Source organism: Gamsiella multidivaricata (genome assembly GCF_025024155.1).
Source record: "Gamsiella multidivaricata strain RSA 2152 chromosome Unknown BC939scaffold_15, whole genome shotgun sequence".
Classification (NCBI taxonomy): Eukaryota; Fungi; Mortierellomycota; class Mortierellomycetes; order Mortierellales; family Mortierellaceae; genus Gamsiella; species Gamsiella multidivaricata.
The window spans coordinates 262,235-288,213 of NW_026251723.1; the positions used below are offsets into that span (position 1 = coordinate 262,235).

Here is a 25,979-nt window from a genome sequence, read left to right on the forward strand (position 1 = left end):
TGAAAAAGACAGTTGCGCAATACTACAAAAAAGTTTGAATAAATAATACATGCGAGAAATGAAGTGGATATATATTTTTGAATGCAATTTGAAAGGGAAAATATAATGCAGTAACATGTTAACGTCCTAACTGCTCATGTTCAAAACTCCCAGGACTCCCATCCAGGCACGACTCGTTCCTCTTGTTCTTCATCCTCATCTCCCCCTGCTGTCACTGTTGATTCCGCACTAACAATAAACAGGCCCTTGGGAGCCTCAACAGCAAGTGCAGCCTCGCCCTTGCGTTTCTTCGTGATCTCGTTCTGGAACATGGTCGCATAGGTATGATCCAGAAAGTCCTCGAGGTTGTACGATGGCTTCGTGAACTGCTCGTTGAAGATCTTGGCCAGCGTTGATACGTTCGGTGCAAAGTGGTTTTGGAGGGTCTAATATCATGTCGGCATACGAGAGAAAAAAGCCATTTGTTAGTACCGCTGCCGTGAATGTTTATTAAAGAAACAAAAAAAAAATCTTGGTATCAGTACCTGAATCTCCCAGAGAGAGCTTTGGAGGGCATGGCACTTCATAGGGTCCTCCTCCGCATGGTCATAGAGATCGCTCTTCTCGTCGCCCGCCTTTCCATGGATCAGCTGCATGCATGTTGGATGACGCTTCAGCAGATTGTAGATGAATGGGATGATAATGACGATCGAGGCTGGAGGACTGGACAGACTGAGACGGGACATGCGCTTGATGAATGCTGCGACCAACTGGGCAGGCAGCAAACTATAACGTTGGGCGAGATTACCAGAATATTTGTTAGTTGCATGCGGTGATCATTGTAAAATAGCAAGTGGTATCGGCAGACAAGGAAAAAGGCTGGATCGACATACGGTGAGGAGAGGAAAATATCAACTTGACTGAAGAAACGAGCCCTGTACTTGACATGCATCAGGTTGCGATCAAACAACATGTAAAGCTTCTTGAAAAAGTCGGGATAATCACTAAAGAAAAAAACAAAAGACAAGAGTAAATGATAATATTAACGCTCGGCTCTTGTGTTCTCTGCTGGCCATAGGAAGAGTGCCACCAACGTAATCCTACATACAGGTTATGCTCCGTTATGAGGACAAAAAGTCCCTTCAATGACAGCAGACTGACGGCTCCTCCGGCATTGTACGAATCCGTCAAGAAATCCATGAGCACTGTTGGCTGAGGCAAGTGAGGGATAATACGCTTGTGAACGATGAGCAGAGTCTTCTTGTAGATAGCAGTCGTAAAGGGCAACTTCAGGATAGCGATCCAGCAATCCGAAAACACGCGACGGTGGTTGAGCAGTGTCAATAATGGGTGTCTCTTCACGGGTGCTGCCGAGGTATCCCTTGTCAAGTCTTCAACCGTCTCATCCTCTTCACTGTCAGAGAACCCCAAGCTATCTCCAGTATATTCCTTCTTATCGCCGTCTATTTTGATTGCAGTCCTCGAGCGTTAGTCTCATGCACGGTAATCGTTGAATAAAAATGGACACTGGTTCATCTAGCTTTTGTTAGTCGCTTACTGGGATCTGGATTGCCTGTCCAAAACTCGTCCAGCTCCTTAGCTTCCGTAGGCATCGTCTTCAATGTCTCCATGATAGCGAAAGAGTTTTCCAAAAGAAGCGACAATTTTTCTGGTGCTGCCCGGTTGCTGATTTTCTGTTTCTAATAAAACGAGATTGATAACACTATCAGCTTCAAATCCCTTTGTCTGCCTATTTCAAAGCATCCTGTAGTACCTTGCTCTGTGGCGCCCTTGTGTCCTTCTTTAATGGCGTTCCCAATGCAGTGTTGATGATTGTGGCCGTGTTCTTCAAAAAGTAAAATCGAAGATCGTCATAAAACGAGAAATATTTCTCCGTGAATTCGCTGAGTAGAGGTTGACTCATGTTGGAACAGTTCAATAAAGCTTCTACGATCCTGGCGTACAAATCGTTGGCGAAATGGTGACCTCCCGACAAGCTGCCGAGATAAGCTGACTCTAATTTGACGAGATCCATTAAGATTTTCAACGCAGGGATCTGAAGTCCTGCCTCGGGCATATTCAAGATCCCGCAAGTCCTGTTCAAGTACTTGACGTAGTTGTCGCGGAGCCACAGAGTTACAGTCGCCCTCTTATCCTCTGCTGCTGCCTTCTTGGGTCGCTGGAGCTCTCCTCGCGATAGCATGGGCGAGAGCACGCGGAAAAGGGCATGAATGGCGGCATGGATCACTTTGGGCGAGTCATCCTATTGTCGCATATCAATGCTTTGTTTAGTCCATGTACCTGTCTATGTTCATTTTCATGATATGCAGCAAAACGAACTAAAGGTTTTGCATTGTGCTGTCGCTGTACCTCGCAAAACTCCAGGAGGGTCACAATGTTATTCAGATGAGTTTTGCTCTCTGCAACCTGACGCTCCAACAGACGGATATGGTCGATAGTATCCTTGATATTTTTTGCCTATAAAAGTCGGATATTGTATTAGCAATTGGTGGACACTCAATGGCCACTTGTCGAGGGTTCCTGTATGAGTCTAAGTCTTACTGAAGGGTCAACCTTGCTTTCGGTGCGAGCGCGTTTTGCGACAGCCATGGCTATGTAACTTTGAAGATAGTGCGGCAGTCGGGCAGAGTACTGATGAGAAGCAGTAGTGGTAATGGTAATTGTCTGAATGCAAAAGGGCAAGCAGCAACGAGGCAGGTAGCAGCAAGGAAGGCAAAGAAAGCTTTCGTAAAAAAAAAGAAAAAATTGTTTGTTGTTGTGCCTCAGCAGTCACAAATCGGCTGTGGAGGGATGGGTGACCAGTGATAGTTCTCCGAAACGCCGAAGCGATCGAACTCGTTGACCATCCCCGACAGGATCAACAGGAACGCGCAACTTCAGCAAAAAGAGGCAAACTCGCTTCAATACTCGCCCATATACGAACAATATAGACACCACCATGTTTCGATTGAGCTCTCGTCTTTCAGGCAACGCGGCATCCCAGGCTGTTCGTTCGCTTGCCATGGCGAACCAGTCTGGAATGAACGCCGTGGTCGGATCCGCCAATCTGACCCGTATCCGTGGCATAACTGGAGTACTCGTTCAGTCTGCATCTTACTCGAGTGTACCGCGTCAAATGAGCCAGAGCATGACACTGAAAGAGGTCGGCATTATGGGTAAGGGGAAGCACTATCTTCACGGCAGGATCGCACATGGACACTGATTTGTTTTTAACGACGACTTTCTCACGGTATCGTAATGTTTTCTTAACCCCTTGTAGATCCATATGTGCTTCCCGAGAAGGAGAACCGTCCATCCTTGTTCAGCGACTACAAGAAGTGGGTCAAGTACGCAAAGCTCCGCATGCGTAACACGGGAATGACTGCTGCCAGGTACTATGCATTATTTTTTTGTAAGCCATTATCGTGGATTTGCCGCTCCATTTCTATAATGCATGCTCACATATCCTCCTCGATGTCAAACCCATAGTACTTTGGGTATGTGCTGGAAGCTCAAGGACTTTGGGATCACTGGTCGCTTCTTGGGCGAGTCAGAGCAGGCGTATATTGGAATGAACGAGGCCTTTGCGAAGGGTGACCGCAACTATTTGGAAGAGATCTGCACACCCTCGATGTACGCAAAGCTCAAGGGTCAACTCAAGGATCGTACCGGCCGATTTGAATGGAGATATCATGGGCCTATCGAGAAGCCTCAGATCGTGTCGATCCGTCAGGGTCAGATCGGTGGCCACGTTTTGATCCAGATCATCGTCCGCTTGCACACCAACCAGGTAAAAAGATAAAGATCAATCTGACTATGGCGCGTCTTTTTTTTTTTTTTTTGGTTTTTGGTTTTTGGTTTTTGGTTTTTGGTCAAAAAGTAACCGGAACAGAGCGGCAATAGAACTGATCTAATTCTGTTTTATTATTTGAACCACTCTAGAGCATGGGTGTGTTTGACAAGAAGAACAAGCTGATCGCTGGCGATTTGAAAAAGACGGTTCCTGTACTGGAGTACCTTGTTTTCCAAAGATACATCAGCGATCCTGAGGATAACTGGAAGATTCTCGGAAAGACAGCACCCGACTCAAGTTCATAAGGAATGCTATCGAGTCACCTTAAGGAAAACTGAGCGCAATCGGAACGCTAAAAGTAAATAACCACTTTTGCATTTATTCAAGTCCTTGATCGTCGACGATAAACCAGGCTGATCAACTGGACCAAAAAAAAAAAAAAAAAAAAAAATTAGCTTAATCTGCTCAAAGCTGGCGCTCCAATTCGACCTTGGGTTGTCTGGCAGTCAGCTGTTGTTAGCGTAACTCCGATTTATGGAGATGAGCATTGCTGTGGTATAGCCCCCTGCCGGTTATATTGCACCCATAAGAGCTCCTGGGAGCTGATGGGATACCCAGGGTGTAACACATACAAAAGACGCACACGAGCGGCTCATATTTAAATATTTTATTGATGTAATCGCATTTTCATTTACTATGCATTCGCATATCTGAGTTGGTGAGAGCTGTCGGTATGGTGCCTGTTGCTCTGTTGTTGCTGTTGGTTTTTTTTCTTTTTTTTCTTTTTTCGTTGTCGTTGTCGTCCCCTATTCGCTTCCAGGGAGAGACAGTTAGATGGTTGCGCATCGACACATACATTCCTGCAGCGCAATGCTGTGTCCATGTCATTCCTGAGAATCCCCCGTGATGTCTCAGTGGTTCCTGAGAACTTTATTTCGTTTCATTTTCGGCATGTTCGCGGTAATCATGTCTCGTTAGAAAAGTGCTTGGGGAGACGGTGAAAAAGTTCTATGTAGCAGGGTTGGAGAATGGATAGAAGAGTACGTAAGGGTTGTACGTACACATGCAGACCCATCGACCGTTTGAGTACATGTGTAAAGAAAAGAGCCGGCCTTGCAGTACGAATGCATTTTTTATATTGTGATGTATGATGATTGAGAGCCTTTGTACCCGACCCAGGAGAAGGGCCAAAAACAGGGCCAGCTGGTCAAGCAGCATCCGCCGAACTAAACCGGCCGAAGAAAGAGGACCCTGCCTGTGGACGGGTGGGTGTTGATGATACGATTGTGATGACTGAGAGAATAACGACAATAATATGATAATATGATAATAAGATCCATACTCACACAGGGCAGCAGGGGAGAGCAGCATGAAAAAGCAAACACATGCTGCCAAGCTAATTCAAATGGCAATCCCCAATTATCCAATGCACTTGCTTGTCGATAATGCGTCTTATGCAAAACGAAAATGAAAAATAAGCTGAATCGGTGGTTATAAGTGGTGATGGGGCAGAGAGTGGTTTACTAGTCCAGGGTAAGGAGAGAAGAAAAAAGACATGAGGGAAAGAAAGGCCGTACGTGATAATTGGACACCTGTAACTGCTGTAGATGCAGACGGCACCTTATTTCCGTCTATACCCCTTCATCTGTAGAAAGCAGCACACTTTGTTTGTTTCTCTTCCCCCCTCCCTTGGGCCTTGGTCTGTTCTCTCTTCCCATCATCACTCCACTCCGCCCCACTCCACTCCACTCCATTCGTTCTCCCCTCTCCTTTTCTCCCTCATCTCACCTTGCCTACTCATTTCTATACTCCACTCGCACTTTACATCTGTCTCCTTCTCTAGTACCGCACACATCACATTCGTAACACATCCACAGGCGTAACGGAGACTTTTCGTCGGTTGAACTCCATCAGCAACCCACCCCTTCGGCTTGGTTTCCTCCTCCTCTCCTCCAAATCCGCATCACTCTGTAAGTCTTTTTTTTCTTTTTCTTTTTTTCTATTTTTTTTTTTTTATTCGTTCTTTCTGCCCGACTATGCATAGCCGACCACCTACCTGCATTGGTGTCACACCTATTCCTTGGAACACAAATCATGTCAATTGGGATACATATTACGCTTTATAAACCTTTAAAACGACAGTGCAATTGCCTCCGCGCCGCGTCGTGTCAATCGAGTTAACTGTGCCATTGTTCTACTGGGTCAGTTACTCGATATGATCGATTCATTCGATCTATTGGCAGTAGACACAAGCATTTATCTCTGCGAGAAAGTGTAGAAGTGCAACGGTTGGGAGGAAGGACCAGACCTACTCCTACAACTCCTCTACTCCATCTCCTGTGCTGTTTATGTCTGTCTCCTTTTTGATACGCTGTTCTGCCTTCGATCAATTGCCTCTTTTTCGGTTCTTTTCCCCTCCCGGAGATGAATGAGTGAAAATGTACGAGCAGATGTGTATATATATCTCTTCCTCGCTATATATACAAATGTTTGTTCGTCCGCTCCTCCGCTGTGTTCTCTCACTCAAATCATCCGAAAAGCTTACTGTTCGTTAATTCCAATCCCCCATCCCCCTTTACTTTAACGCTTTTATCCGCCGATCTGCGCCTGTCTTTTGTCCAATCTTCTTTGTCTTACCGACTAAAGCGTCTTCATCTCTTGTGTGTCCATACAGTTAGTCGCCCTGCAGTAAAATGACTCACGGCGCTCGGTCGGACCAGTCTATGTCCCAGTCGTCCCAGGGACAGACAAACGACCAGAGTAACGACTCTGCGATGCAGCAGATCGTCTCCGAGAGGAACTCGCTCCGCTCCCAGAACGATCAGCTCTGGAAGATCATCGAGAAGCAGCGTGTCATCATCCAGAACCTGCAAAAGGATGTTGCCAAGGTCACTGCCGAGCGTGATCTCCTGCGCCAGGCAGAGAACAGCACACATGAACAGGCACAAGCACAAACACAAGGGCAGGGTCAAGTGCAGGGGTTGGCAACGTCTACCCCATTCCCGTCCTCTTCTCAAGAGCAAGTGCAGCCCTATCACCACCACCAGCAACAGCAGCATCAGCAGTCAAATGGACACCCTAACGGCAGCTATCCTCAGATGAATGGACACGGCCATCAACATTCTCAGCAGCAGCAACAATACTACCAGAATCAAGGTCAGAGCCAGTCTCAGCAGCATCAACAGGGTCATCATCAGCATTCGAAACACTCTCAGGAGAGACGAGAAGGCGATCCTAATCCAGAATATGCAAACGTGAATGGCGAGCGGGAGTCCGAGCAGGTCTCAGCATTCAACCCCAACGCCTCATTCTCCTCGACCAACTCCTCAAACACCGAACACCGCCAACACCATCAACACCAGCATCAGCACCAGCACCAGCACCAGCAGCCGCACCAGCACCAACATCGTATCCACCATCACGACCAACAATCACCCAGACAACATGGACAATCGCACAGGGCACCTCACCCCACACTGCCCCCAACTCCGTCCTCGAACTCTGAAGGCGAATATGAGGGCCCCAAGGCCGAGCTTGGCCAAGAAGAACTCCAGGCTAACGTCAATGGCCACGAATATGGCAATGGACATCAGTACGACCGAAATCGCCCAACTCACCCAGTGGTGGAAGACGAACTCGGATCGCGGGAGCCATATGACATTCAGATGCCCGCTGAGATGGCAGGCGGCCGAGGACAGCAATACGCTGCTCAGCATGATCCTCGCGCATTCACTGGTCGTTCAGAGGCTAACCACTCTCAGGATGGTAATTATAATTTGTAGCAACAGATATCGTTTGGTGTTATGGCCTGAAATACGGTTATACATTGCATGAGCTGACATAATCTAATTTTATCTTACTTTTCTTACCATCGTCTTTTTGTGTAAGCAGGTTACGCAGGCAACCCTGGCGCACCCCGCAACATCTCAGGAAGCATTGTGGTTGCACCCCACTTGATGCCTCATTTACCGCCGAGATCACCTCGGCGAGAGCGCAGAGACGACCAGAATGATGCCTCGGATAACGAGGACGAGTATTACCAGGCCCAGCAGGGATCAAGACGCAAGGGCCCCTCAGGCCCTCTGTTGAGCCCCACCCGTGCACGAGGCGACTGTGGACCAGATCAGCCCTCTCCGCTGTCGCCCTCCACGCAGCAGCATCACGACCTGAGCGGACAGGATCCTAGCGCCATGCCCATGTCCAAGGTTCCTATGAAGCAACCTAGCGCGTATGAATCACCAGCCCCTGATTTTGACCCAGCTCAGCAACAGACGATGTATTCTCCGTCCTCACCCGCACCCACAAAGCTGACCTTCCAAGGAGCACCCTTGGGCGGCCGCAAGGCCATCTCCAACCAGATCCCAATGGCCCCCGCCAGTCTCTCCCCTCAGTCCCTGAACACGCAGGATCTTGGTCCTTCTTCGCCGACAGGAATGAACTCCCTGTCCACGCCTGCGTCACCGATTGCCGCGATTATTGACCAAGACGCAGAGAAGTTCAGAGTGTTCATGAACAAGATGGGCTCGCCCAACCGCAAGATGCCGCCAGGCCCCATTAATGCTACTACCGATAGCCAAAGCCATGCAGCAGCACTGGGTCAAGCTGTTGCAATGGAAAACATCCAACAACAGATCGAGCTCCAAAACCAACTTATGAATCAAGCTCAGAGTATGTTTGCAACCTCGCTCTAGCACATTGCTAGTCATCCGCCCTCAAGCTCTCTCACGACTAACTAATTACTTCCTGATACTAATAGGTCCAAGTGTGCAGACCATGCACCAGGGCTACCCACCCGAACAATGGAATGGTGCCAATCCCAGTACGGATGCCCATGTGAAGCCCGATATCAACTTCCCACCACCATCCCAAGAGGAAAACTGGATGGAGCAATCCAGCATGTCAAGCGGACAGCTTCCCTTGCTACCCGAGAACAGAGAAAGGAGACGCCAGTCTTCCCTGCCAACCCTCGAAGGACACCCCAAGATCGGCGCTCGCACTACATCCCATAACCGCGACGATGATGATGCATCCAAGGAATACCCCATGCCACCCCCACCAAAGCGATATGACTCTCAGCCGATGCTCGAGAGCTCGAACGCCACCATGCGCTCAAACTCGCCCACCCCATCTGGAAATTCGTCCGTTACGAATACTCTGGTTAACCCTCAGCCATCACAGGGATACGGACGATCGGGACCCACAGTGCATCAACAGGCATTCCATATGTTCGGCGATAACCTTGAGTTCGTCTCTGTGCTGGTTGTTGGCAGCAATATCAAGGTCAACGACAAGGGCAGGGAGCTTCTGACGTTCTTGATCTCTATCGGACAGGAGGTGCAAGGGCTAGCAGGAATAAGCCCACACAAAGAGGCCGATGAACTCTGGCGGGTGGAAAAGCAATATACCGACTTTGTCAATCTGGATTCCAAGGTAACACAAATCGACATGCCGCTCCTGCTAAGTGTCTTCTGTAATCATGTCATGCGTAACTAACCAAGTCCTTATTTTCAACTTGCTTGAACACAGCTGCGAATTACTCAGTCCAGGAACGTTATCAACAACCTGCCCAGACTCCCTGACAAGGGTCTTTTCAGTACAAATGCGCCCTCGAAGGTTGATGCCCGAAAGCTCGCATTGGAGCAGTACTTGCAGCAGCTTATTTCATTACGCATCAAGGATACCCGCGATCTCTGCGAGATCTTGAGCACCAACATTGTCGAGCGTGGCAACCGAAAGGAAGGCCAAGAGGGCTGGAAGGAGGGGTACCTGACCAAGCGTGGCAAGAACTTTGGTGGATGGAAGACTCGCTACTTTGTCCTGAGGGGACCTGTTCTGGAATATTTTGACACCGTAAGTCATCCTCTCTTTGCATCCAACAGGATGTCTATGTATATTATGTTTGTTACCACTTTTGACTGACGGCTATTAATTTCCATCTTGCTTTAAATACTTTCCGTTAAACAGAAGGATGGCCACCACCTTGGGTCCATCGCCCTGCCATTTGCTCAGATTGGTCGTCAGCAAAGCCAAGATAGTGTAGGCGACAACAAAGAAAACGCAACTGATCCCAACTCTTATCGACACGCTTTCCTTATTCTCGAACCCAAGAAGGGCCAGACAGTCGCAGACGCCAAGCGTAACCCTAATAACGTGATGCGGCACGTTCTTTGCGCAGAAACGGATGAGGATAGAGACCAGTGGGTTGGTGCTCTGCTGCTCTATGTTGGCAAGGAGCCAATGGACCAGCAGCAACAGCAACAACCACAACAGGAGCTGAACGAGAAGGAGAAGCCCGGAAGGAGGTTGCCAGAAATTCAGAAGGTGGCAGCCACGCCAATCAAGGAGCTCGCTTCAGTTAAGGGCAATGAGAAGTTGCTTTTGAACCAAGAGGCGTATGAGAGACAGCAGCGGTCAGTGCCGCCTTCACCTTCGACTCAGCAGTTCCAACCTCAGGTCAGGAATGGCCCAATGCCTCAGTCGCCCATAATACCCGTTGGGGTCAGTATAGATGATCGACTTTCTGCTGAGAGACAATCTGCTGAGGGTCAGTATGCCCCTAATAACAGGAGTAACTACAACCAGTATGGCGAGCAAGAGCAACAGCAGCCTCCTTGGAACCAACAGCAAGTGCCACCACAGTACAACAACCAACAGCAGCAGCAACAGCAATATCAGGCTCAGCAGCAGCAGCAGCAACAGCAACAGCAGTATCTGCAGCAACAACAACAACAATACTCGCCTCAGCAGCAGCAGCAGCAGCAGCAACAACAACAACAACAACAACAACAGCAACAATTACCCCCACAGCAGGTACCTAGGAATCAGTCCACGCACTCATTGCTCCAAAGCCAAGAAGAGGTGAGAAATATGATCTATCTGGATGGACTATTGTCGCATTCAATGCAACATGATCTCTAACGTGGTATCTTTTTTTTTTTTTTGTGTTCATTCGCTAGCCCACCCCTTCTCCACAGGCACCACCCCTTACCCCTGCAGAGGTAGCAGAAAAGAAGCAACGGTCCCGCATGACCTTCCACTGGCCTAAGAAGGCCACCAAGGAAGATTTAGCAGCTCAGGCGCCTGTGGCTTCGGCACAACAGGGCTCAAAGGAGTCGCAAGGAGGACCACCTACGAGCGGAAACCAGGATTCATCCCGACTGAGAAACTTCTTGGGCAAGAGCAGTAATACCAATAACAACCAGAACTCTAATGGAAACATGAGCGTACAACCATCTGGACAGGGCGCATACAATTTGGCGCCCACGCGCCAGGTCTTTGGCGTCTCGTTAGAACAGGCGATCGATCAGGCTAGAGTACAGCCTGGCTATGAGCTTCCTGCGGTCGTTTATCGGTGTATTGAGTACCTGAACGCACACAAGGCCAAGCTGGAAGAAGGTATCTACCGACTGAACGGATCCTCGGCTGTGATCAAGAGCCTGAAGGACCGATTCAATCACGAGGGAGATGTACCACTGCTGGCAAGCGAAGAGTACTATGATATCCATGCTGTTGCGGGCCTGTTGAAGCTGTTCCTCAGAGATCTGCCGTCCTCTGTCCTCACACGGGAGTTACACAAAGACTTTCTTCAAGTGATTGGTATGTACTTTCATCCTTTTTATATTGCTTGGATTATTTTTGCCAGACTCTTAACTCTTGAACGCTTCCTGTGTTCCATTCTCTATAGAACTGACTAACCGAGCAGACCGTGTTGATGAATTGACACGTCTTGTGGCCACTTTGCCGGAGGCGAACTACACGCTTCTGCGAGCACTCACGGCGCACTTGATCGAGATTGTCGAGAACGCGGACGTGAACAAGATGACGGCACGTAATGTCGGCATTGTGTTCTCGCCGACGCTCGGCATCCCAGCAGGCGTGTTTGCGCTGTTGATGTCGGACTTTGATCAGATCTTCCATACCAACGACGGACGGATCATGCCCCTCGAGAACAGTGATCAGCAGCAGCAGCATCGTGTGAACGTTGCGGACATGAGCGCTACCTCTATCTAGTGTTCGAGCAACTACAACGAAAGTACTACATACCATAATGTCTAATTCTCTCTCATCATCCTCGCGTTTCCATATACTTTTTATCGGTCTATGATCATACTACGCATAGAACGCCCATTAATCTCGATCGCCTATAATAAATATACATTCATCATTGAGGGTGCGTAGAGTTGAGCTAATCTGTAAAAGCTAAGGTTTTCCGGGCGCAATATCAATAGACAGCCCAATTCTCATTTGAGAACATGGCACGGATGCTGTCTCGGCAACCAACCCAGTACCGACGCCTCCATGCTATCGCGCACTGCCAGCTGCCTGTCGATCCTGACATGGATTTTCTTTGAGATGCATGTGTCCGTGCGACCACAGAAAACCCTCTACATCGTCGTCTGTACGCCTCTTGACATCGTCACCGCCTCGATTGCGACCCCTTCGCGATGCAACGTCAAGTCCTTTAGCACGATATGCCACTCTGTCCATTGCCGAAGCCTCCTGTTCTCGTCTCGACCGACTTGTATTAAACATCGCCAAATGCATTTTTATTAGTTTAAGCGAGAGCTAAGAAGTTGCTGTCACTGTGATAGCATTCTCTATTTTGCTTTGTAATACCATCTAAAACACCACCGCCTGATCCGGCATAAAGTCAATGACCTTATACACAATCCCATACGAGCAGAACCAGAACAACAATCCGAAGAACAACCCCGTCATCTTCTCCATCAAGTGATGGTAGTAGACACTCGTCATCAATAACATCCACCACCACAACCCGCACAATCCCACCACCGCCAGAACAGCCGCCTTCTTGTTCTTGTTCCGTCCTTCCTGCAACGCCGTCCATGCCTGGGGCACATTCATAAACACCGACAACTCCTCCATCAGGAACAGCCACGCATGCGCGAGGAGGAACATGTGTCCAGAGATATCGATCCCGCCGGCCCATTGTCCGCCCATCCTTCGGCAGTGGTATTGAGAGTAATGTCCGTCGATCGAGCAGCTGCCTCCAGTCAGGACGAAGACACGGTCAAAGAGTGCGGGGCCGAAAAACCATTGAGAAATAATGTACCAGTACATGGTCGCGAGAAACCAACGGAGGAGGGCTTTAACTAGGATCGTCGTCGATGTGGAGGAAATGGCGGAAGGGGTGGTTGTAGATACAACTGCTGGTGGTGTGGACCTGGTCCGGGTGCGAGTGAGGGTATCGCCTTGATTGTGGTCCTGTTCCTGCGATCTCTCACCACTACGTTCATCCCGCTCCTGCTGGCTCTGCTGTTGAGCGATATTATTTCCAAAGACGATTGCGAGGTACACCAAGAAGAAGAACGATGTCCAGCCCCAACCGTTCTTGACAAACAGCGTGTTCAGAATATTCCGCTTATTGGAGAAGTACGACGACTTGTCCCCTCCGATGGCTCCAAAGACCGATCCGAGCACCAGTGTTGCGGGGAATAGGAAGCATAAGTACTGATGCGGGAGTAAGAATGACGAGAAGGGTGCCTCAGGTACAGGGACTTGAGAGGCCAGGGTGTTGACGAGTTCGTCGACGGTCGCGGAGGAGATGAGTGGACTTTGTAGGTTCGAGGCTGTAGGAGAATCTGGAGCACGGTCTCGTTGAGATGGCGAGGGCGGTTCTTGATGCCTCCGTTGGTGTATTGATGAGGCAGCGACTTGTTCCATGGCGGCTGCAAGTGATGAAAGAAGAATAAAGAAGAAAAAGAAGAGAGATCTCTGTCAGGGTAAAGAAGACATTCGAAGGAGAGTGCGATGACGAGGTATGAGGCACCATTTAAGGTTCCGTTGGCATGTGCGGTCATAAAAATAAAAATCTAGAGGGGCCCATTTGCTTGGCGCTCCACCGCTTAAGGCGATTTTTTTTTTTGCATCCAATCAGGATACCCTTTGATGTTGCCACGATGCTGTTCCTGAGTTGTTGCCACCAAAATACATTGAATACATTGCTGGTTTTTTATTCGCTCTGGACGGCCAAGATAAGCTAGCGCAGATGTGTAGATTGATTATGTTCGCATTTGAGGATATGGATTTGCGTGGTGTGTCTTACTGGCGCCCGGCCTGCGCAAGATCAACTTGGGCCTGCACGCTCTCCAGGTCCCACTCCCTGCCGACCCACTTGCGCGCCTGCCAACCGCCCTGCTCTATCAACACCTGTCCTCCCTCAACGGTTGCCCACCCGGCTTGGCTCGCCAGCTTCAAGAACCTCGTGAACCTGGGTGTGTACGCCAACTCGACCGCAACTCCCTTCCTCTTTGTTCCAAAGATCGACTCGTCAAACATACTAGCCGAATCAATCGTTCCAGGAACAGTCGACACCACCACATCAAACTCTCTCTGACTGCCTCCAGCCTTCAGCAACTCGCTCGAGCTCAACACCTTGACCTCAAACAGCTCCCTGAATGAATCTGCAACCGCTTGCGCCTTGATCAGTGTCCTGTTAAAGATCGAGATCTCCTGCACACCCAGACGATGTAGAGCATACAACGCCGCACGCGACGTGCCGCCTGCGCCAATCACTAGACCGCGCTGCACAGTCTGCTTCGAGCTTTGGTGTCGCTTGATCTGATAAAGGATGCCCAACCAATCCGTGTTATCGCCCACCAGGATCGTCTTACCGCTGCTCTCGTCGACCACAGGCACCACGGTGTTGACGGCGCCAATAGCCTTGGCCTCCTCCGTGATCTCATCCAACTTCTCCATGATCTCAAGCTTGTGTGGGATCGTCACACTCGCTCCTCCAAAGTTTGCCGCGCGCATCCTCTCCACAACAGACTCATCCACAGACGCCGTCTCATGCAGACCATAGTTATACGGGAGACCAAGCGACTGGAACGACGTGTTGTGCATCAAAGGCGAAAGCGACTGCGAAATTGGTGTGCCGAACAGATAGAACTGCTTCATCGGCAACAAGCCCACAATATGACGAGCCGTCAGGATATCGCGTGCAGACAACTGGCCCGGGGCAGCCTTGACCGGCAATAATTTGTGGGTCACGGGTGTCAAATAGTTGTTCAGCACACGCGACAGCTGGCCCTGGGCTCCCATGTTCATCGCAATCAACGGCAGGTCTCCGGCCTTTGCAGTATGGTTCGTCGCAAACTCGGAGCACTCAAAGTTGTCCTTCATCGACTTGGCGGTGCCAATCAGCTTGATCACATCGGGTGAGATCGACTTTGCGAGTCGGTACTGGCCCTCCATCTCCTCGGACGACCAAGCGACCTTACCCTGGCAATCGTGCCACGAGGCCACAATCAAGGTGTTACCCCGCCTTGCCAGCACCCCATCAATTTCATTGCGGGGCAGTCCGATTTCAACATCCAGATACTCGACACCCCATTCCAGACCGTCCTTCAGCAACGATACCATGCCCTGGGTATCATTGTCGGGCCACTGTCCTCCCTGCGAGACCGAGCGGACCGTGAAGATGATCGGGAGGTCCGAGTGACGGCGCAGCAATGACACCTGTTGTGCAACATGATCACGGAATGAAACATCGACGTCGGGGACCTTCAGTAGATCCACACGCAACTCGATCGCATCTGCACCGAGCGCCAATTTGGACAGATGCGGCAACGCAGGGCTGACATCTGGGAAGGTCAACGAGAGAAAGAATGTTGGCTTGGCAGCAATTTGTGCCCGGCTTGCGCGCTTCTGGCCCTTGGCGCCCGACTTGGTAATGACCTTCAAGAACCTCTCAAAGTTCAATTCCACCAGCGCCCATTCCTTCGCATCCTCGGCCTCGATACCCTTTAGCTGCTGCCCCGCGACCACGAATTCATAATTGCAGCACTCCCGGTACCAGCCCTCACGACGAGCCCAGACATCGCGCATCGATTCTCCGTACATCGGGCGAGTCGTGTCCTTGTTCAAGTACGCTTCGATCTCGCTGATACTGCGGACCAAATGCAGGACCACTCCACCCTCGGCCGTGTACTTCCTGAATGTCTCGCGCGAAGATGCCGTCTCGACAATGCCGCCACCGCATGAGATAACATATCCAGTGGGATGCTTCTCCAACAACTCAATAAGCATCTTGGCCTCCTGCTCACGGAACGCTGGCCATCCATGTTCCTTGATAAATTCTGGAATCGTCGTCGACAGCGTCTTCTCAAAGTAATGATCCACATCTTCGAACGGACGCCTCAATACCTTGGCCGCGAACTGACCCATGGAAGTCTTTCCAGCCCCACGCATGCCAATCACGACGACCGTAGCATCACTCTTGGCGCTGACACCCTTCTTGCTGCTTGAAGATGACGACTGAACCTCATAGTCATGGTGCTCCGATGGAGGGCCGAGATCGATATCCGAGGCACGGCCGCCGAGCTTGCCCTCAAGATCATCCCACCAAGTGGGCCAGGTCTTCTCAACGCACTTCTTCTCGCGGATGATGGTACCTCCAGGGACGACATTGGCCAACACACTGAACGACATGGCTACACGGTGGTCGTCGTAGCACTTGACACCGTCCTTGGGTGGAGTCAATGAGGCAATATCGTGACCGTGGACAATGATACCGTCGTCAAATTCAGACGTCGTCACTCCAAACTTGCCGAGCTCGTGCATCATAGCCGCGATGCGGTTGCATTCCTTGACACGCTGGTTGGCAATACCACTGATCTTTGTCACATTCTCGCCGCCGGGGGTTGCAGGTTGGGTCACTGCAGCCAAAACCGAAGCCGTCAAGAAAGCGTCCGTCATGGTCTCCATGTCAATGTGGGCAAGGGGCTTCAGGGTGCCGATTGGAGGGCCCGTAACAGTCGTCGAAGTCTCGGTTTGAACAACAGTACATCCCATAGGACGAAGGACGTTGACAGCGAATCCTGCATCACCTTGAAGAGAGGCCGAGCCGATGTTAGGAACAGTGCATGTGGTACCGGTGATGGCGGCAATTGCGAGCGGGTAGGTGGCCGAGGAGGCATCGGCTTCGACCAAGTACTCTGCAGGGTTGGTGTAAGCACCCTGAGGAATGCGATAAGTGTTGTTGGGGAGGGCCTCGACCGCAACACCGAAGGATTTCATCATCGCAATGGTCATATCGATATAGGGCTGAGAAATGACCTGACCACCGGTTAAGACCAAAGTCACAGGCTCCTTGGTAGCATAGGGGGCACAGAGCAGAATTGAGGAGACGTACTGGGACGAGATCGAAGCAGCCAACTGGATCTCGCCTCCAGCAAGGCCATAGCTGAAGGGAGTTACCTCCAAGGGCAGACATCCCTTGCTCTCGAGATACTTGAGTTCGGATCCATTAGCGGTCAAGGCATCGATCAGGGGAGCGATAGGTCTCTGCTTCATTCTCGCGTTGCCGGTGAGAATGGTCTTCTGGCCAGCGACATCCGAAGGAGGGACCAGGACACTGACAGTGGTCAAGAATCGAGCTGCAGTTCCTGCGTTACCGAGATAGAGCTCCGAGTCGGGAATGTGCATGTTGCCGCCATTACCGTGCACGACCAGAGTATCACCATTGTTCTCCCACTCAAAGGTCGCAGCCCCAAGCTTGGTCAAGGCCGTCAACATGACCTGCGTATCATCCGAGTGCAACAATCCAGTTAATCGGCAGGTTCCCTTGCCCAGTGCAGCCAATACCAGGGCTCTGTTCGAAATGGATTTTGATCCAGGAGGCGACAGTGTGACGGGGCCCACATTTACAGGGCGAGGATGGACCACAGTCGAAGCTGCGAGAACCTTGCGAATAATACCGTCCGAGATATTGGAAGGCTTCTGTTCGAGTGTCTTTCCGATTCCCGAGAGCATGACGATACGTTTCTGACTACCCATGTTTTTCTTGTCGACGCGCAGGACCTGCATGAGCTCATCGACGGAGCAGTACTGGTTACCAATATGGGTCTTGACGAGCTTGTCCTCCATAGTGACGGGGAGACCGTAGGCCTGGATGCAACGGGTCAAACGCCCGACGGCGACCTGGGAGAGGTATCCGCAGTAACGAGCAATCTCAGCCTCCTTGATCATACCGACGGCGACACACTCGCCGTGGAGCATCTTAGGGGTGACGAGACCCTCGATGGCATGTCCGATCGAGTGGCCGAAATTGAGCAAGCCGCGCATACCGGCCTCGCGCTCATCGTGGGTCACGACGTAGGACTTGACGGCGACGGAGGCCATAACGACTTGAAGGAGCAATTGTTGTGCGGTTGTGCGTGTCTCCAAGGTCGCACCTAGTATGAATCATTTTCCAATTTTAAATATTGCGTTTTTAGTATAGAAGTACAAAAGAACTTTGATAACCAAGATCAAAGCCTGGCGTGCGCACAGCTCAGCTCAGCTCAGTTCAGCTCAATTCTGAGGTGAATGAACCATCATGATTCAGTCACACATTTTGCAAAAGATAAGAGATCGTTCTACCTTGGAACTCGACGTTACGAACTGGCTTCAGAACCGCATCGCGAATGGCCTCGGCACCATTCTCGAGCAGCACAAAGTCGCTCTCGTTCCAGATCGCCGCGGTCTTGATCACCTCAGCCATTCCATTCACGAACTCGCGCTCAGGCAATGTCTCGAGGACGGACAGATCGATAAAGATCCTCTTTGGCTGCCAGAAGGCGCCGATAGGGTTCTTGGCCAGGGGCGTATCGATTGCAGTCTTGCCTCCGATGGACGAGTCGACCATCGCGAGCAATGTGGTCGGGATCTGGACAAAGGGGATGCCGCGCATAAAGGTCGCGGCCACAAAGCCGACTAAATCGCCAATAACTCCTCCACCCATCGCAAAGACCAGCGTATCGCGAGTGCAGCCCTGGGCCAGGAAATAGTCCTCGATCTCGGCCTTTACGGCTCTGGATTTCGATTCTTCGCCTGGGGGGATGACATAGGTCAGAAGACGGGGCGCTGACGAGGGAAAGATCTCTTGGGAGATCTTGTGGAAGGCCTGGGTGAAGCGGTCGAGGTAGAGATGTTGGAGATGGATGTCGGTGACGACGACATAGGTCGAGGCCTTGAAATTGGAGAGGGTGTCACGGAGGAGGTAGTCGAATATGTGGAAGCCGAGACAGATGGTCTCCTGCCCCAGGATGGAGACCTTGTCGATATGGGGATTGGGGTGACTCATGTCGTTGTATAAAAGGGTGTGAAATGTAGGTGTGATAAACGCTCAATTGCTCTTTTCCCAGGGTGGATGTACGTGGAGCGTACTAAGAAAAGGGAAAAGAGGCCGAGCTGTGAAGGGGAAGGAGGAGTTAACGGAGAAAGGTGCGGAAGGTAGGAGAGAGAGAGGGAAGGTGACGAGGTGGAGTTGGATGGAAGGAGTGATGAATGAAATGGAGACGAAAGGCACCAAGGAAACCTTTTCTGAGTAACTGATAGGACACTTTGACTCAGAGAGGAAAGAGAGCGGCGATGTTGTGGGGATCTCATTTTTGGTGACAGCCAATGAGATGAGTCTCAAACGTGCAATTACAGATCCCATGTAAGACACCCATGTGCAATTAAAGAAACGCCGCCCTTTCTTCTACTGGGTTGCAACTCGACGATTTTCTAGGAAAGAACCCCACACGAAGACGCGGCCATGAACAGGCGCAGTAAAAACATAGCCATTGCAAGGTGCAATGTACGTGTCGCCACTGTCTATCCCCAGGGCGAAGCAAAGACCCATAAAAACGCGTAATGCACTTCAGGCGCGTTCAGGGCAACCAATCGTACCTTGCCCAATCTTCTTTCTACCCCACAATTTACGCCGATCGGCATCGTCGGTCTTTTATTCTCCCTAGACGCACTGATCCTTGTAATAGTGCCTAATTCTTCGTAAAACGTGTATTTGGATCATTGTGCTCGCGCTCTTGCGCTTCATTGGAGCGGTTGGCGTTCGATCTCTTCTGCTGCCTCCTACTCATATGCTCATATAAATACTCTCTTTTGTCCTCCCTACTTTGTCGTACCCTCCACATCTCTGCACTCCTTTTCTTTACCCACGCCTGTCTCTTTTGCTACTGCCCTTCACACACCCACTCTCTTACCCTTTCATTTACCCTTTCACTTTCACACCCACTCCATAAAAAGATCCCCTCAGTCCCACCAGGATACGAAGCAACAATGGCAGCCAACGAAACCATTGAGATTACGATCCCGAACTACGGTACCCTCCGCGGCTCAGTTGACCGCAGCCGTCGGGTTGCTGTCTTCCGCAATGTGCCCTATGCGGTTGTCCCTGAACGCTGGCGTGCTGCCGTCAAGCCACAGCCCTGGACCGGTGTGCGCGATGCTACCAAGCAGGGGTAAGCAGAACAACCGCTAAGGAAGCATACAAGGGTGCATCTGCCTTGGTGGTGCGTGGGTGTCTGGGTGCGTGTGGTGGTTTCCATAGTAAAGTGGCCGTGAGAGAAAAAGGGGAGTGTGGGGTTGGACGAAATGTCTTGCATTGGGAAAAATTTATCCTGACACTGAGCGTCCTCCTTTCCTCAAATGATGGTGATGATGACAGACCGATCTGCCCACAGATGCCGTCACTGTACCCGCTTCACCTGCTGGTTCCAAAGGACCTTCAGCCCCTCGGCACGGGCAAGTACCAGTTCGGACTCGACCACGACGAATACCACTGTCTCAACCTCAATATCTATGTCCCCCTGGCTGCTCTTCAACCCGATGCCAAGCCCGTACCCGTCATGGCATGGATCCACGGCGGTGCCTACCGGGACGGCTCCAATGCCGTGCCACTCTACAGTAAGTCCTCCGTCATCTTCACTAAGTGAAGTAGCATGGTCAGAAATATATATCATTCGCTCCTAAACAATTTTGTGTTCCATGATACATAGATGCATCGAACTTTGTGCACCATTCGATCCTGCTCCACCAGCCCGTTATCGTCATCGCCATCAACTACCGCGTCAATGTCTTTGGCTTTCTTGCCTCTCAAGAACTCATCCACGACATTTCCTCTACTTCCTCCGATCTCCCTCCCTACGACCAATCTGTCGGCAACTGGGGCCTTATGGATCAGAAGCTAGCCTTCGAATGGATCCGATCCAACATTGCTGCCTTTGGCGGTCAAACAAACAATATCACCGCCTGGGGTGAATCAGCAGGCTCGATCTCGATCCACTACCATCTCCTCACCCCCTCCCACCACGGACTCTTCGACCACGCGATCATGCAGTCCGGAACTGTCAATACCATCACCCCAGGGTTCCCGCAGAAAGAGGGCCAACCGATCTTTGATGCGCTGCTTCAGGGGCTGGGAATCCCATTGGATCTGAATAAGGAGGAGAAGATCAAGCGCCTGAGGGCGTTACCGGGCGAGGACCTCGCAAAGGTCGGGAATGCGATCACTACGGGCGGATATCGACCCTTTTATGATGGCGGGAAGGTCATCCCGTCCAAGATCCCAATCCAATTTTTGGCGAAGGATTTGGCGGCATACGACCCGAATCTGAAGAGCGTACTTATTGGCGCGAACAAGGATGAGGGCACAGCCTTTGCCCGTCTGTTTGGGGAACTTAGTATGCAGACTTGGCCCACGTTGCTTCAGAAAATGTGTCCTGTCCAGGAACTTATGCCGTTATTCACATCTATCTACGGAACTCCGGAAACGGACGTGGATGTTTTGAGGATCGTTGCAAAGTATACGGGCGATATGATGTTTATGTACCCGACCCTGGTCCTCAACGACACCTTACTCGCGCTTGCCAAGAAACGCTCCTCCGAATCTGGACCTGGGCTCAAGGTATCGCACTACCTCTTCGACGCCGAGATGCAAAAGATGGTAGAACTCGTTCCCGGCTTGGGGGCCTTGCATGCAGGTGAGTTACCGATGCTCTTTTCGCCGCCCCTCGCGGAAAAGGTCCTGACGATTGAGGAACTCGCACTAGGCAAGGAGATGCAGAGGGTCTGGATCGCGTTTGCGAATCAGCAGGAGGAACTGGTCCATGCGAAGAGCATTCCGTTCAGAGTCGCGGGTGATAGGCGGGGGATTGAGCTGGCGGAGGAAGAATTGAGGGATGGGGGCGTTTATATGTCTAAGGATGCGGAGCGGTTCTGGAAGACACTTGCGACAGGACAGGAGAAGATTATCAGCACAGCGTTCTCAGAACAAGCATAACTAGACAGCTTCACGTTGCTTTATAAAGTGTAAACCCACCATGACAATCCTCAAAAGACAGCCTGCATTTGCTGCATTATTATTATTATTAGCTGCCACTATCGTGCCTCCTTGATGGTATTAAATGTATATCTGATGCTAAACTTCTCCTCCAACTTCTAACGCTGCTTGGACCGATCCTTCATCTTAAAGCTAATAAACGCGAGCACATGCCACCCCAAAAGAATCCACGCCATCGCCTGGAAGCACCACGCAAATTGCCCCAGCTCATACGTGTGCGCCAACGGTGCATCCCTGATCTCCGCCCACGGGCGTGCCTGCACTTCTCTCAAATAAATCGCCTCGATCGCGTATCTCGGCGCCGAAATCACCCAAATCCACGACGTCGCCTTATACCCGCCCGAGGCATCATCCTTCATTACATCCGCTAGGTCTGGTGCATCGCCCGAGAACACGATCGCCCAAGCCAGTGTGAACCCTGTCCCGACCAAGGCCACCCTCGACGCCGGAATCAGTGCCGAGAGCAAGTATCCCATCGCAAACGCGACGGCGTACAACATGATGATTACGAACAGCAGATAAAAGTAGTTCGATCGCTCATTGAAGAACACGATCAGTGAGATCGAGAACATGATCCCCGCAAGAATAATCCTCGGAATGTCCGCAATAACCTTCGCCATGTAATAGGGGAGCGTGAGCAGACCCGACGATTTCTCGCGCCAGTATACCAGCTTCTCGCCACCGAACGTCATAGATCCAACCGAGATCCCTGCAAAGCACACTCCAAGCGCAATGAACACTCCGACCTCTGTCAAATGGTCCGTCGGGCTCGTGCAGGCGTACTTGAGCTGGTACGGCGTCATTGCACAGACCAAGTCCGGTTGCCGTCCAAGGTAATCGAATTTCGAGGCCGCGATCGAAATAAACATGCCGCAGCCCAGATGCAACAACTGATCGTACAGGAACTGTCGCTGGTTCCTATAAATCTGTAGACGCGCTCGAGACAGACAGAGCCAGAACATCTTGAACGGCGAGGCAGTATTACGGATCGGGTCTCGACGTTTGAGGAACAATCCCAGGATCGTCTCCTTAGTCTCTGCGAAGACTCCGTGCCACCACATACGGCTGTCGATGATAAAGACCCGGAACGTCTTCTTGAGGGCCTCGGCCCATCCCAGCTTATCAGGCAGGGGTGGACTATCATACATGGAATGGAAATCCGATAATGCTATCGAGGCGCGAGGTGTCGAGGGTGCCGATCCGTGGGTGGAGCTGAGAAGCATTGTCACACTCTTATGGCGACTATGGCGTTTATCCTGACCTTGCGATGCGGATGAAGGGTGAAGTGAGTTCGAGGAATTGGAAGCCACGCCAGGGCTCTGTGCTGCAGAAGGAAGCCCCAACAAGGAAGACTCGTTTAAATTAGTCATCGCCAAGGATTCCGAATTTCCATGTCCCTGTTGCTGGATCGACATCGCGGACTGGTTCAGGCTCGAGTATGCAGAGGCACGGGGATTAAAGTGAGGCGAAGATGTACCCGAGCCATGCGATGGAGGGTGCCTGTACTCGACTCCTGTGTTGGGATCCGCGTAGAAACACTGGGCGCGCTTGCAGTAGGACTCCCAGTACCGGTACAACCAGAAGGGCTTAAACTTTTTTGTGAACTTGGACTTGACATTATTCGAAATTACATCCATGTAGAAATCCGATGGACTCGAGTCTTTGGGGACCGGGAATCCGATAGCTGCGAAATACGCCGATGCCTCTGTTCGAGGTCCGTGATATACCACGCGGCCACCGTGCCCCAGAAGCAATAGATCATCAAACTGGTCGAACGCCACAGGTGAAGGCGAGTGAATAACAGCAGCGACCGTCAATCCCTTCTTCCGCGCAATCGACTTGAGTAGCCTGCAGACATCTCCACTGGTACTCGAGTCCAGGCCCGAGGTAGGTTCGTCCAAAAACAAGATACTTGGATCTGTAACCAGTTCCATTCCAATATTGACCCTCTTTCTTTGACCTCCCGAAATGCCTCTCTTCTCCGCGTCTCCGACAGCCGAATCCATGACTGAGTTCAAGCCCAAGAAGTCGACGATCTCGAGCACCTTTTCCGTCATCTGAGACCGGGTCAGTTTGGCAGGCAATCGCATGTAGGCAGAGTGCAGCAAGACATCGTGGACGGTCAGTTCGCGCAACATGATGTCGTCCTGGGGCACATATCCAATTAGTTTACGGTAATGACTCAGCTCTTCCTCCTGTCCATTGATCAGAATACGACCCTCGTCCTTAGGGATCTTGGAAGTCAACATAGAAATGAGCGTGGTTTTTCCGGAACCAGATGGACCCATGATGGCGCAGGTTCTTCCATTCCTTAGATGTCCAGATATATTCTATATCAGATAAGGAGACGCATTTAAAGTAAGCATGAGAGACTTTCTGAAGTGTTCTCATAATAGAATGAACATAGGAAATGATTCAGCTCATACCTCCAGAATAGTGGTTCCATTGGACAACGTCAGACCCAAGTGCTCGAACTCGATGTCAAACGTCTGCGTAACCCTGGTGATTTTTCTTCTAAGTTTTGGTCTCGCTGGGGGTGCTGCTTCAGCCGCTGTCTTGTCCGAATCCAGCGACACAGACCCAGTTTTGCCGTTCTCCCCATCGATCTGAATCACCTGTTCCTGGCTTCCGCTTTCCTCGCTTTCGTCGTCCCGGTCGTCCTCCAGATCAGCCTCGTCCGCGAGCAGCAGGTTGTCATGACCGGTATTATGGTTATGGATCCATCGCAGTCGTTTCTCGAGATGGTATGTCCTGACGCGTAAGATACGTTTATGGATATAAAAGACGATGCATATGCCGACAACGAGGACCAGGACAAAGAGAATTAGACCGAACTTAGAAGCAGAGCTGCTACCTGCAGGGCAAGACGCCAGCCATAGACACGATGTCTTTTTTTAATGAGGCATAAAAGAGATTGAGAAGAGGATAAAATGATAAGATATTTGTCGTAAGGTACTACCACGCGTCTGTCTTACCCATAGCGGGACAACACAGAGAATAGATCAAGATGCTACTTACACCTCCTCCGACGGATCCTGCGGGACAGTACTGGTTCTGGGGGCACAAGGTCATGGTCGTCGTGTCGTTCGAACAATAATAGCCCGGGCAACAATACATAGGCTGAGCTGTATTTGAAGGACAATAGAATCCCTAGATTCACGAGATACTGGTGTGAGTTTCGCTTCCGATATCTACAATGAAAACCACATCAAGAGAAAAATAGAAACATACTGGCGTGCAGGGAGCTGAGTGTTTTGGCGAAATACAGAAGTGCCTATTAACCATAGAATACAAGGTCGAATGTTGGGCGTTAAATCTAATAGCCTAAACCGCTAAGCAAGCGTTGTCATTGGCAGATCTGCAAGAAAGACGTAGGAGGTTGTTACCCTGCAGGACATCCCCATGTCGGGGTGGAGGCATTGGGCGCGGAAACCAACGGTGTTTGAACATACTGGCAGGCTGGACCTTTGCCAGGCTAATATGAAGAACGAGCAATGACCGCATTCGAGTGTACAAAATACAAACAAACATGAACAGGTGGGACAAGAAAGGACAATATTAGACGACAAGAGCCAAGCAGGGGAGACTGAGGGTCGATCGATAGCCCTTATCGTCTTTGGCAGAGTTCAATTGCGAGGATGAACAATAGAAGACAACTTACCACTATACCGGGAGCATCAACCAGCTTGAGGAGAGCATAGTATTCGAGGGGATCCATTTTGTGGAGGTCAGTGCTTCAATGGCTGGAAGACGAAATTAAATTATGAACGCTAAGGCACAAACACGCCCTGTTTCTTCGCAAAAGAAAAAGAAAGAGCGAGATGCAGATGCAGAATGAGAATGCGATGAGGAATGAGCAGAAGAATGAAGAAAGAAGAAGAGAAGACAGAGAGCGTAGTTTGTATGCAAAGTGTTAAACTGAATATATATTTTTCGCAAGGTATTTGAAGCAGAGTCCATGTCCACATGGAGAAGAGTTTGCTCCGCACACGCGCCAGGCGAGTAGAACTGAGGAGCTACTTTTCTCCACTGGCATACTCAATGCGCCTACCCCTCCTCTTAGTGGGGGAGAAGAAA

At 50.6% G+C, this 25,979-nt stretch overlaps 7 protein-coding genes across 7 annotated transcripts; 3 read left to right on the forward strand and 4 right to left on the reverse strand.

Moving 5' to 3' along the window:
- Positions 1-57: 57 nt before the first annotated feature.
- On the reverse strand, positions 58-2,702 carry BC939DRAFT_526824 (CBF/Mak21 family-domain-containing protein). Its single transcript, XM_051561386.1, has 8 exons — positions 2,542-2,702; positions 2,350-2,457; positions 1,754-2,242; positions 1,538-1,679; positions 1,088-1,442; positions 873-983; positions 525-765; positions 58-425 (listed from the first exon to the last, which is right to left on the reverse strand). Exons 1-8 carry the CDS (start codon positions 2,587-2,589, stop codon positions 141-143), a joined length of 1,779 nt encoding a protein of 592 aa, XP_051414806.1. The 5' UTR covers positions 2,590-2,702; the 3' UTR covers positions 58-140.
- Positions 2,703-3,001: 299 nt separating this feature from the next.
- Positions 3,002-4,077, forward strand: BC939DRAFT_474919 (uncharacterized protein; the record flags this gene model as incomplete). Its single annotated transcript, XM_051558457.1, has 4 exons — positions 3,002-3,155; positions 3,260-3,371; positions 3,469-3,769; positions 3,922-4,077. 4 exons carry the CDS (start codon positions 3,002-3,004, stop codon positions 4,075-4,077), a joined length of 723 nt encoding a protein of 240 aa, XP_051414807.1.
- A 2,388-nt stretch (positions 4,078-6,465) lies between these two features.
- BC939DRAFT_500860 (uncharacterized protein) lies at positions 6,466-11,782 on the forward strand (the record flags this gene model as incomplete). The annotated part of the gene is made up of 7 exons (XM_051560089.1): positions 6,466-7,537; positions 7,664-8,440; positions 8,529-9,202; positions 9,299-9,622; positions 9,737-10,630; positions 10,729-11,368; positions 11,457-11,782. 7 exons carry the CDS (start codon positions 6,466-6,468, stop codon positions 11,780-11,782), a joined length of 4,707 nt encoding a protein of 1,568 aa, XP_051414808.1.
- A 518-nt stretch (positions 11,783-12,300) lies between these two features.
- BC939DRAFT_443865 (inositol phospholipid synthesis and fat-storage-inducing TM-domain-containing protein) lies at positions 12,301-13,562 on the reverse strand. The gene has a single exon (XM_051554598.1). It carries the CDS (start codon positions 13,454-13,456, stop codon positions 12,392-12,394), a length of 1,065 nt encoding a protein of 354 aa, XP_051414809.1. The 5' UTR covers positions 13,457-13,562; the 3' UTR covers positions 12,301-12,391.
- A 272-nt stretch (positions 13,563-13,834) lies between these two features.
- On the reverse strand, positions 13,835-18,860 carry BC939DRAFT_500862 (Shikimate dehydrogenase; the record flags this gene model as incomplete). The annotated part of the gene is made up of 2 exons (XM_051560090.1): positions 13,835-17,970; positions 18,158-18,860. 2 exons carry the CDS (start codon positions 18,858-18,860, stop codon positions 13,835-13,837), a joined length of 4,839 nt encoding a protein of 1,612 aa, XP_051414810.1.
- Positions 18,861-19,679: 819 nt separating this feature from the next.
- Positions 19,680-21,902, forward strand: BC939DRAFT_70704 (Alpha/Beta hydrolase protein). The gene is made up of 3 exons (XM_051561851.1): positions 19,680-20,022; positions 20,229-20,467; positions 20,560-21,902. The coding sequence occupies exons 1-3, from the start codon at positions 19,841-19,843 to the stop codon at positions 21,840-21,842; spliced, it is 1,704 nt and encodes a 567-aa protein (XP_051414811.1). The 5' UTR covers positions 19,680-19,840; the 3' UTR covers positions 21,843-21,902.
- On the reverse strand, positions 21,882-25,782 carry BC939DRAFT_443867 (uncharacterized protein). The gene is made up of 6 exons (XM_051554599.1): positions 25,564-25,782; positions 25,289-25,377; positions 25,134-25,176; positions 24,921-25,052; positions 24,329-24,790; positions 21,882-24,232 (listed from the first exon to the last, which is right to left on the reverse strand). Exons 1-6 carry the CDS (start codon positions 25,618-25,620, stop codon positions 22,001-22,003), a joined length of 3,015 nt encoding a protein of 1,004 aa, XP_051414812.1. The 5' UTR covers positions 25,621-25,782; the 3' UTR covers positions 21,882-22,000.
- Positions 25,783-25,979: the final 197 nt, after the last annotated feature.